General features: G+C 42.0%; 2 protein-coding genes across 7 annotated transcripts in view; one reads left to right on the top strand and one right to left on the bottom strand.

Annotated features, from left to right (window-relative positions):
- The first annotated feature begins 4,626 nt into the window (after positions 1-4,626).
- On the top strand, positions 4,627-8,224 carry LOC108164292. The gene is made up of 2 exons (XM_017299940.2): positions 4,627-4,858; positions 4,972-8,224. Exons 1-2 carry the CDS (start codon positions 4,804-4,806, stop codon positions 8,025-8,027), a joined length of 3,111 nt encoding a protein of 1,036 aa, XP_017155429.1. The 5' UTR covers positions 4,627-4,803; the 3' UTR covers positions 8,028-8,224.
- A 2,017-nt stretch (positions 8,225-10,241) lies between these two features.
- The window catches only part of LOC108163457 (apoptosis-resistant E3 ubiquitin protein ligase 1), a 29,846-nt gene continuing 27,694 nt past the window's right edge, over positions 10,242-12,393 (bottom strand). For all 6 annotated transcript variants that reach the window (XM_017298747.2, XM_017298748.2, XM_017298749.2 and 3 more), the window contains exons 6-8: positions 12,033-12,359; positions 11,423-11,685; positions 10,242-11,344 (exon numbers count right to left, since the gene is read on the bottom strand). In XM_017298747.2, the coding sequence (XP_017154236.1) occupies positions 11,242-11,344; positions 11,423-11,685; positions 12,033-12,359 (693 nt within the window). In that variant the 3' untranslated portion in view covers positions 10,242-11,241. The remainder of the gene's footprint in view (positions 11,345-11,422; positions 11,686-12,032; positions 12,360-12,393) is intronic.

Below are 12,393 nucleotides of genomic sequence, written 5' to 3'. Positions count from 1 at the left end.
TTATGTACCGAATACAACCCAGCTTCCGACAACACAATTTATTAGTTTTAAGATTTTTTGTATAATAATAACGCAATAATAATAATATAATCAAATGGGAAAGTTTTCAAACATCGATACATCGATGCATCGAAGCATAAATCCGATGTATCAATCCAACATTGATGTTTGATTTTGATAACATCGATGGACATCGACATCGATGTTTTTATTCAAATTTACATCACTACTTTCCACATTCAATCAGTGTGACCGCGGATTTATCGATAAAACATACCGTCCGACCCTCAGAAATAAACCGAAACATACCGCCTCATTTTCAAAATATACCGTAAATATACTGACGAATTCAAGTTCTATTTTACATATTCCTCGTTTTTGATATTCCGTCAAATATTACCAGCTATATAGAACATTTAGCCATGCCCACTCAGTTTTGTACGATTGATGAATCAATTCTATACATGATTGGCCTATTCGAAATACTTGCTTTTATTGGATCTTTATATAACATTGAAAATTAAATTAATAGATTGATGAAATTGACAAAAATACCATGGGAGCGCGGCCAAAACCAGTATTTCTACAGTATGACACTTAAAACAGCACCGAAATATACCGCCTCATTTTTAAAATATACCCTAAATATACTGACGATTTCAAGTTCTATTTTACATATTCCTCGTTTTTGATATTCCGTCGAATATTACAAGCTATATTTTTCAGCTTTGCCCACTTAGCTTTATCCCATCGATGAATACATTTTCTAACACTTTAACAACTTTAAATTGCTTGTCAGTATTTTATTTTGACTAAATCATGGCTTACAAATGGGGTAAAAGAAGTCCTTACCCGATTCAAGTTCGGCTATCGATACTATCGACTGGTTACGAATGGTGCGCGCCAAATCTAACTTTTTTGAATGTGAGCGACAAGGATTTAAATGTTGTCAAACGGGCCATTACCGATTCAACAAATACGACGATTCCCTCAATTTTGCTCTTCCGTCGAATATCAGCTATATGGAAGATTTAGCCATGCCCACGTAATTTTATACGATTGGTGAATATATTTTCTAGTTGACTGGTTTTTTTAAACACTTGCTTTTATTGTATTTTGCGTAAAAGAGGTTTTGCGAAAATCGTGAAAAAATGGATGTCATTTTCTCCGGTGGCAATCGATTCGCAGGACTCTCCCAATCACGAAGAGACAAGCCGCGCCCCAATCGGCTGCCGTATAGCAGAGATATAGCGTACAGAAACACGAGTATTTTAATGGTGCACATCCAAATTTTCGAGAGGCTATATCTCGGCCTCTCAACTACGAAAATGAGGCCGATTTTTTGAAAATTTAATGATGGTTAATCATGATTTTTTGCGAAAATCGTGAAAAAATGGATGTCCCTTTTTCCGATGGCAGTCGATTCGCAGGACTCTCCCAATCACGAAGAGACATGCCGCGCCCCAATCGGCTGCCGTATAGCAGTGATATAGCGTACAGAAAAACCAGTATTTTAATGGGAGCCTATATCCCAGCCAGACAGAATCGTATCTCAGCAGGACAGAAGTGCACCTATTGCAAGATCCGCATAAGAAGCCATCGTCATCCCTTGACCTGGCCATCGACAACAAGGACTCTGACTATGACAGCCAAGGAAAGAGCTACGCGGGCTACTAGACTCTAGATATATCTCATTGTTGTTAGGTTTAAGGATATACGCGTATATATATTAAGATATATTAAGATAGTAAATACAAATGTTCTCCACTTGTTTATTTATTTATACTAAGCTAAGTTATGATGAATAAAACTATGAAAAATCATCTTTGCTGTTTTCTGTATGGGGAGGGAGGAAACTATACCGATTACAAAAAGGCGTGGCTCACCCAGATTGGTTCACAATTAGCGGAGAAAACTATATATTTTTGATTGGGGAAAATGTCCTTGATCCTTGATAAGGACTCCATCAAATCAGGGACATTTTTCGATCACAGGAAGTCATCGCACACCCATATCGGCCCACAAAAAGCCAAGAGAAATATGTTTGTATGGTTGGGGATGTGGGAATCCTTACCGAAGGATCAAGGAAAATTTTCTGATCAGGTCGGGCTATGGCCCGCCCCCATCGGGCCACTAATAAGGGAGAAAGCAAGATATATATGTCTGGAGAAAATATCCCTTATCCTTGGTCCTTGATAATGACTCTATCAGATCAAGGATGCTATTCCGAATACAGGAAGCCGTAGCACGTCTGGATCGGGCCACAAATAGAGGAGAAAACAACAAAAGTTGTTATTGTCAATTGTTGTACAACAAATTGTTGTTATTGCACAACAACAACGCTCAACCAGCGACCGCCCAAATGGTCAAAATCAAAAATTTCAGATCTGGGATACCAGGCGAACAGAAATCAGCAGATGGTCGCTGCTTTTTTTTAAAGCGAAAACAATAAAAATCAAAAATAATAATTATTAATATTATTAATGAGCGGCCAATGAAAATATGGAAGTACTTTTGGGGGTTCAAAAACGGAAAAATAAAATTGAAAAAAATAAAAAAACTAGCGACCTTCTGCTGATTTCTGTTCGCCTGGTATCCCAGATCTGAAATTTTTGATTTTGACCATTTGGGCGGTCGCTGGTTGAGCGTTGTTGTTGTGCAATAACAACAATTTGTTGTACAACAATTGACAATAACAACTTTTGTTGTTTTCTCCTCTATTTGTGGCCCGATCCAGACGTGCTACGGCTTCCTGTATTCGGAATAGCATCCTTGATCTGATAGAGTCATTATCAAGGACCAAGGATAAGGGATATTTTCTCCAGACATATATATCTTGCTTTCTCCCTTATTAGTGGCCCGATGGGGGCGGGCCATAGCCCGACCTGATCAGAAAATTTTCCTTGATCCTTCGGTAAGGATTCCCACATCCCCAACCATACAAACATATTTCTCTTGGCTTTTTGTGGGCCGATATGGGTGTGCGATGACTTCCTGTGATCGAAAAATGTCCCTGATTTGATGGAGTCCTTATCAAGGATCAAGGACATTTTCCCCAATCAAAAATATATAGTTTTCTCCGCTAATTGTGAACCAATCTGGGTGAGCCACGCCTTTTTGTAATCGGTATAGTTTCCTCCCTCCCCATACAGAAAACAGCAAAGATGATTTTTCATAGTTTTATTCATCATAACTTAGCTTAGTATAAATAAATAAACAAGTGGAGAACATTTGTATTTACTATCTTAATATATCTTAATATATATACGCGTATATCCTTAAACCTAACAACAATGAGATATATCTAGAGTCTAGTAGCCCGCGTAGCTCTTTCCTTGGCTGTCATAGTCAGATACCTTGTTGTCGATGGCCAGGTCAAGGGATGACGATGGCTTCTTATGCGGATCTTGCAATAGGTGCACTTCTGTCCTGCTGAGATACGATTCTGTCTGGCTGGGATATAGGCTCCCATTAAAATACTGGTTTTTCTGTACGCTATATCACTGCTATACGGCAGCCGATTGGGGCGCGGCATGTCTCTTCGTGATTGGGAGAGTCCTGCGAATCGACTGCCATCGGAAAAAGGGACATCCATTTTTTCACGATTTTCGCAAAAAATCATGATTAACCATCATTAAATTTTCAAAAAATCGGCCTCATTTTCGTAGTTGAGAGGCCGAGATATAGCCTCCCGAAAATTTGGATGTGCACCATTAAAATACTGGGTTTTCTGTACGCTATATCTCTGCTATACGGCAGCCGATTGGGGCGCGGCATGTCTCTTCGTGATTGGGAGAGTCCTGCGAATCGATTCGCAAAAAATCATGATTCAGCCATGATTAAATTTTCAAAAAATCGGCCTCATTTTCGTAGTCGAGATTTTGATGCCGTTCGACAGTCTGGATCCTCACGATCCTGCGAGAGTTGGTCCGTTGCCGATCGGCCCATAAATAGCCGAGATATAGCCTCCCTATAAATAGCCGAGATATAGCCTTTCGAATATTTGGGCTAGAGATGAGAATTTAAAAAAAAAAGTTCTGTCGGCTGTTGGGATTGCGATAGCATGGTAATATGGGCACACTTAGAGATGGAACTAGATCAAAAGAGTTACCACAAAGTTCGAAAGTCAGCGCTAAATTTTAAAATTTGGTAAAAAGAGTTATAAGTAAATTGAAATTGTGCACTATGTTTTGTTTTTATGATAATACAAGTTGAGAATATTTCTTTTTATATTTTTATATTTGAAATACAAATATGATCTACATTTAAAAATTTTTAGAACCTATGAATTTGATTAAAATGATGTCTCATATATTACTTAATAGTCTGCATCTATGTATATTATAAAATGTAATAAAATTACATATCATATTGTTAATAAATACGTTGCGTTCGAACAAACAACGCACTAAAAGTGAAATTTCTTGAATCCACTCAAAATTTCGAATGGAAATAATTCTGTTATTTGTTTAAACAATTAATAGAAACTACCAAAATGCGAGAGGCAAGTTCCATTCGATGGCAGAGAGACACGGAAATGCTCGAAACCAAGTATGCTCAAATTTGTTGCTGTTTGCTTTTGCTGCTGCTCTTTTTCACACTTTTTTCCGAGAACGACTCCGTAGACTCGACGTCTTGAGGCCTGTGGGCAAAGTGAAAATTATCAAAATTTAATGTCAAACCCCGTGCAGATGGTCAGTCATTCGTGTCGAGAGCTCTGAACGGAACGGAAGTCGCGCGGGATTACGTGAGAGTCCAAGGATTACGTGGATTAACCGAAGGATACGCATAGAAAAACTCAAGATGAGGGGCCTGGTGATATATGTGTTGCTAACGAGTTTATTTTACTTTTCCGAAGGTAAAACTCAACAGAAAAGTGAAGTGAAAAGTTTTATTGAAAAAAAAGTAATTTAAATATATCTTTTCTTTCCCGATTTTCATATTTTTCCCATTTTCTGGACATCTGAATAGGAAAACCCTGCCCTGAAAAGACACGCCCCCACAAGACCCGCTGCGACGCCTACTACAGGTGCCGGGAGCTGGCCTCCAACTCCCATGTCTGGGTTCCTGTGAAATGTAACGAGGGTCTGGTGTACGAAACGAGTCTGGGCGGCTGCGTCTTGCCCGGCGAGGACTGGGAGTGTATCACCCCCAGTGAGGTTTCCAGCTCTACGCCTTCCACCAGCCACTCGGATGCGGATATACTCATTGTAAACGACATAGATGAGGCGGGTCTGCTACTCAGCGAGCCCTCTGCTCATCACGATGAACACTCAGATGATGGCACTGTGGAAATAGTCCTGGACTCAACGCTCAGCAGTGAAGAGCAGGAGGAGGAAGGCCACGACAAGCAGACAAGTTCCACTCAAATCCACGAAGAGGAGAGCTCTTCCTTGCAACATTTCGACTCCAGTGGGGATGGAGAGCTCATGGAGTTGGACAGTCCTCCGCCGAAGGTTGAAAATCGGGAAGAAGAATTGGAATTACATCATGAGCACTTACTGGATATGCAACACATGTCGGATGTGACGCACAGACCGGATGTGGAGCAGCTAAAGGCGGAGCTGAAGCAAGCGGCGAGTGTGAGTGAATTGGCCAAGCCGGGATCCCAGATCGATCCCCAGCTGACGGCTCATCTCCAGAGGCTCTCCCAACTGATTGATGGACTGCAGCAGACCTACCAGAAGACGGACAAACTGCAAGCGGATATGCGACCGGATCAGCTAAATGCCTTTTTGGCGCACTTTGACATCAAGAATCGGTACGAGATGATGAATCCCATGGAGGCCACCACACAGCAGGCCACATCCACCAGTACGACGACGCCAGAGCCACCCAGACACAGTACCACCAAACTACCCGAAGCCAATCGCAACAAGACGCGTCTTCAAGAGCATCTCTCCAAGCACCGATTGGAGCCGGAGACGAAGCTAATGCTCAGCAATTCCCTGCCCTTTCCTGGGGGCACGGGTCAGGGCTATGCCAACTCCCAGATTGTGGTCAATCGTCCCGAGGGTTCGGTGATGTTTGCTTTGCCGCCGCAGTACGGTATGAGCCAAGAGCAGGGGGGCTCCTCCTATACCTCACAGCAGACTCACTCTCAGAGTCATTCCCAGAGTCACGAGTACAGCGATCATGAGCCCAAGATTTCAGAGGATACGCTCAAGACCGTGCTGGAGCTCTCGAAGCAGATGATTGCAGCCCAGAATGTGCCCAAGGTGCTGCCAAATCCGGGGTTTAATGGGTATTATGCTCAACCAATACTGCAGCCGGTGTATCTATCGGCACATGGGAATCCATTCCAGCAGTACTATGCACCGCAGCCGATGCCCAGCCACTATATGCAACACAAGAAACATTCGTCGGGTAGCTCCAACGGAAATGGTGGCTACAACAAGCCCAGCACCACCATCATCCACAACAATGTGATTCCTGTTCATCTTTCCAGCACCAGCTCGGGAGAGAAGGAGGTACTGGATACCTACGGGCACAGTTTGGGTGTGTATCCCAGCCTGGACAAGCATCAACCCAGTGGCATGGACTACATGACCACAGCACGGCCCACGCCCACAGTCTCCAGTCAATATCCCTCGCCCTTTGCCTCAGAGTACACACTGACGACGCCACGGCCCTTCCAGGAGCAACCCTCTGCCGCGACAGTGTCCACTTATTACACGCCCAGTCCGCATCTAAGCGAACAGAATGTGAACCGCATCTTCCAGGCCACCGAATCGTATCCCACCATGAATATGCCGCGACCCATGGACATGAGCATGTTTCCGGGTGGACATTTGGAGCCGGGACAGGTGAGCATTCGACCCAATTCGCAAAAAATCGAAAGCATGGAGATGGATGCTGACGAGATGATTAAGGCCAGCAGCTATGGGAATGGAAATGGGAATGGGAACAACTCCCCGCACGTACTGACCTACAGCAGCGACGGTGGCATCTCTGGAGGTGGCGGCAGCGGCGGCGGCGGCGGCATGAGCCATCAATTAGCACCCTTGGGAGCATATCTAGATCAGAGCTACAATCAGCAGCAGCAGCAGCAGCCTCAGCAGCATCATCATCATCCGTACATGCCTCGACCGACAATGAGCAGCAACATGTACAGCGACTCCGATGGCAATATGGGGCTCAATGTGTTTAACAATATGAATCCATATACTCCAGAAAAGGTTAATTATGGTGGAGGATCGAGAAACCCCTCACCCAATGGACAGCTAGTCAACTTCAATGGGAATTTCATTAGTTTGGACGTCTTTCAAAAGTCGATACTCCCACTGATGACCAAATCCCCTTCGGCCATGTCAGAACTGGGAAATGTAGAGGTCATAACCTGCCAGACGGGTGTGCGCCAACCCAATCAGACGGATTGCACTCGCTACTTTGTGTGCAGCAAGAAGGACGGCAAAGTTCTTTCCTACTCGTGTCCTCCCTATACGGGTTTCAATAAGCAGACGCGGATCTGCGATGCCCAGACGTATGCCCAGTGCGGGAGTGTGATGCCTGCTTTCAGTGGCTATACCATAGACAGCAATAGACGCCTCCAGATGGAGACCATCAAGATGTTAAGCGAAGCTAAAAGGCGACAGGAGGCGGCCCTCAAGGCCCAGAGCATTGCCAGTCTTCTGCAGCAATATGGAAACACTCAAACAGGAGGAATATCATCAGGTATCTCCTCCAACATTGAACAGGATTCAATGGACAATGGATATATGGTAAACCTGTCCGACATGAGTCCGGCCACAACCACAGCCAGACCACCCATCATCATTCAATCCAGCAGTAATTCCATAGGATCTTCATCTTCCTCTGGATCTTCTTCTGGGGGATCGGTGAAGAAGCGAAAGTACTACTGCAAGGAGGGCGACAAAATACCCGATCAGACATCGATCAGCAGCTACTTTGTGTGCTACAAGAATGCCCAGGGCCAGATGAAGGGCCACAAGATGAACTGCTCCAAGAGTCTGCTCTTCTGCCCCAAGACGCTCATGTGTACCCTGGCCTCCAAGTGCCAGGACTAGAATCGCTCGGAACTTGGAGGAATCTGTTCTGTTCAATGAGAATTTTTCCACATTTGCCACCTAAGTTATTTGCCTAGTTTTCTAAGTAATTTATTCTAATTTAAGTCGAAAGCCCATTAAACTTCTGAAAACCCGAAAAATACTTCAGATTTATTTTCTTCTTCGTCGTGTGTTTTTCCTCTTTTGTTGGGGTCGCGTGAAAGTTTCTTGGGGCCTGTTCTAGACCCGAAAAGACCTTGCCCTTCCAGTTTGTGGTAGATGTGTAGCTGGACAAAAACTGACCTTCTTAAATGAAGCCAAACGTGATATATGCCAGGCGGTCACTAAAGTACAGGAGCGGATTGCGGTAGACCAGGGGATAAGAGTGGCTTGAGGCTGATAGCCGCTTGATAGTTCGAAAAGAGAAGAGAAGATAAAGACTGTAACTTATATTGAAATAACATTAGTTGGAAAGAAATGTATTATCTGATATGACATCGTACTGGAAGATAGATGGCACAGGTTAGTTATCTTTAAAAGAAACTCTGTGCTATACATTTTCCTGCTTTCGAATGTTGTTGAAGATTAATACCCTTGCAAAAATTATATAAACTAACATAAACCGAAAATACTTACAAGCAATACGAGTACCAATATTATTTTTTCCCACGATGACATTGTCACATATCTACGAAAACAAGTCCGCTACACTAAGGAAATTCCGCACCTGTAGTTTGGAAAGATTTTCACTTTTTTAATGTCTCCATGAAGTCTTTTACTTGCTCTTCTTTTTTGTTTTTGCTCAAAGCTAATATTACATGAAACAGTTGACATTTATGCTGAAGCACTCAAGATCTAGTTCAATTACAAACCCATTAAATATGAGCATAAAAACCGAGTGCAAGTGTACCGAAAATTCATAAAGTTGCGAACAGGTTTGATCAAGTTTATGGCTCGTATACTCGTAGTAGAATAACATATGGCTCGTATGTGGGATGATTTGGATGAATGAAAGTCCATTAAAGGCTTAACACGTGAATGAATGAATTATGAATGAATGAATTAAAGATGGTGCTATACATCAATCCAGAGAATCTGTGTTTATAAAGATAATAATACAACGGAATGGCAAAATCTATTAAAAGGCTATCTTACAATTTGCATTCGTTTGTGCATTATTACCAATTTCTGGATATTAAACAACTCAGTAACTAAAATCCTCAAAAAATGTATCTACGATACTTTCCTTTTCAGGCGTGGTAGAGCCACATCTAAAGAGCTTCTTTTAACATACCGAACCCACAAGACTTTCGCTTAACCTTCATCTGGAATGAGTACCTCTTTAGCTTTTAAAGTCTTTATTCATATCCCAAGAGTCAAAGCCATTCTTGGGAGTTACTTGCCGCTCTTCTAGCAAAGAAATGCTCCAAGATGGGGCTGACCCTCTCCATTGTAGAGAGATCTCTGGTTGGCGCGTGGCGCGTGGACCGTCTGCGTGTGCCCATCATCTAGAAAGTGACAGTTTTATGAACACTTCTGGGTAACATCCACTTTCTCCTTCAGTCGCACTCAGGCGCCAAAGGCCTCAGCCCTTTCATGCTACATATATTCATACTCTAATTAGTTGCTAATAATTGTTTAAACCCATACGCACGCACAGATACACAGGTAGATGTGTATATGATGAGCACGCGTTTGCTAGAAATTGTTGATTTGCCCGATGCGTTTGTAATTTGTCACTCACGTTCCCACAACTCTCACTGGGGGCCGCCGCCAGATACGTATCTCATGGTTGAAGACCTCAAAATACATACGTTAAAGTACAGTTCACAGATACGATCGCTTTTATATGGCTACTGAATGGTACGGTATGGCATGCTAATGCTACGGTTAAATCAGGCATTGCTTGCGTAACCCCTTACGCGGGTTCATTGACAGCAGCCCAAAGCGAATTTCATCGTGTGACCTCTGGGACCTTGGACGCTCGTACGCTCGACGAAAGTTGTGCGATACTTAGGGTACGGTACCAGTTTTTGGTGCAATAAATGTACTATAAGTGGGTACAATATACTAAAACATGTTTACAGCTTAGTTGAGGCGTGGAATTGAATGGGTGCGATAGAGTGTACATGTTTCAAAACGATATTGTACTATTTAAATAAATAATACATATTCAAAATACATATATGAATATCCAAAACTACTTAATAGTTGAAACAACAATCGACCAAATAGTTTCCGTTCTAAACTGTCGATTTTTATTTACCTTGAACCGTTCTTAAACCGTTTTTCTCCAATCGTGATATATAAGCTTTTCGTTTTCGTTTTTTTTAGAGTTCCTTCAACAACTACAATTCCATTACAATTTCTAAATATTTGGTTGTTTAGTATATGATTTGTTTGATTTTTGCTTTGCTTTTCAACAACATTTAAAAACTACAATTAAACATTTTTTGCTTCCGTATTGCTTATAGAAGAGGGGATATAGCAGGGGTCACAGAGGGTTTTTGTTTAGAGGGAGGGCGGATTTCCATTTGAAGTTTTTTGTGCCAGAATTTGGCAACTTTTACATCGTATTTTATTCAATATTTTTGTATCGTATATTTGTATATTTTGTTAGAGGAAATGCATATTAACATTGCTTTTAGTTTATGCTTTGACTATTTAAATTTTACAAATATCTTGTTCTTTCCCGTACAATATTCTACAAAGTTTAGTGTTTGTTTCTGTTTCTGTTTTAGCTTTGGTTTTAGTTTTGAGTTTTACACACAGCGCAGCTAACAATTAACTAAGTTTAGTTTTGGTTTTTGGTGTTTTAGTTGGTACATCTTTAGGTTAACCCGAAGGTTGGCTTAAAAGTTGGTTTCCTTTACGCTTAGGTTGAATTACTTTATAATACAATTATCACATTCTTTTTGATGATGATATATATTCAGTTTTAATTTGCATTTTGACTCGATTCAAAAACTACTACGTCTTCCGGCTAATCCGTAACGTAACTAATTATTGCTCAACTTATGGACACACACACAAAATATCGAATATCGAATATTGAGTTTTTTTTCTAGCAACAATCCCTAGACAGACTTATCGACTAGTTTACTTAGCATCTAGCATGAGACATACATATAAAGCGCTCAAAGAGAGAGGAACACAGTCGCAGCACACACAAAAAAAGTTAAATAACAACTAAAATCCGTGAAATTTCATTCCATCATCCATTTTCCATCCCACTTTAGATCATGCCGAAGCCCTCGCTGCCCTCGCTGATGGCCAAAAGCAGAGACTTCTCGAACTGCTCGTAGCTCTCGTAGTCCGGCAGGCACAGCTGATTGAAGCTGGTAAAAAAAAAGTAATGGAAAAAGTTTCAAATTAATCAAAAAACTACAACTTTCCAGCACACTCCATCCACCCACCAAGTGTGCGCCGTGGGCAGATTGCCAAATGTGGGGGCAGCCGTGATCTGGAACTGGGGATTCAGCTCCTGGAACCCTCCGGGCGGCAGCTGCGAACAGCCCGTGGTGAACTGCAGCAAGCGGGCCATCTCGGTCTGGCTGAAGTTGCTCACTCCGGCCCAGAACCAGGCCAGAACACGCCGAAATTCGGCCGAGTTGCCATTGGTAATGTGATGGGACTTGAAATCGCTGATGGAGTACTCCCCAGTGCCGCACATCAGGAGCTGCAACAGGAAAAAATTCATAACAAATTAATTAAGGTAGACAGATTTCAAGTATCAGCCAATATTTCAGTTTATGTACAAGATACCACTATCATCAGTTGAAAATGATGTTTTACTAAGGGAAATATGTAATTGGAGTGATGCAATCTGGGCGATTGTACGATCTGTTCATGCTGTTTCTTTCTTTACAACGAACAGTATATAAAAATTAATATATTTGTATCTTAAAAATTCTGTATCTGTATTCTATATCTTTCACACCTAAGATCAGAATCTTCAACAGTTGAGAGATGAATAGTATGGGGTATAATTATATATTATAAATCTTATATTAATAAAATAATCACCTCCAGTTCATTCTCGTCGAAAATGCTCAAAAGATTATCGGGAATAATGGAGTTCAGGCCCTTCAGAAAGCTGTCCACCTCATCCTTGACACTGTTACACAGTCGCTGCTGTGCCAACGAGTCTAGATACTGGTTCTTGCTGGCATTGGTCACGCGGGTCTTGGCCCCATTCGGAATGAGCTCAATGGTCTTGCTCAGCTTTCCATTGCTGGCATCGTACAGCTCTTCCACGAAGTACAGCTCCAAAGTGTCTGTGGCATCGAGATCAGTGTCCAAGATGTATTTGATTTTAGAGAGATACAGATCCGGATCATCTTGTTCAAAGTACTAAAGGAAGGAGATTATAAGTACATAGATAGAT

Source organism: Drosophila miranda, chromosome 4 (genome assembly GCF_003369915.1).
Source record: "Drosophila miranda strain MSH22 chromosome 4, D.miranda_PacBio2.1, whole genome shotgun sequence".
Classification (NCBI taxonomy): Eukaryota; Metazoa; Arthropoda; class Insecta; order Diptera; family Drosophilidae; genus Drosophila; species Drosophila miranda.
This window is presented reverse-complemented; position numbering and strand designations above follow the sequence as displayed.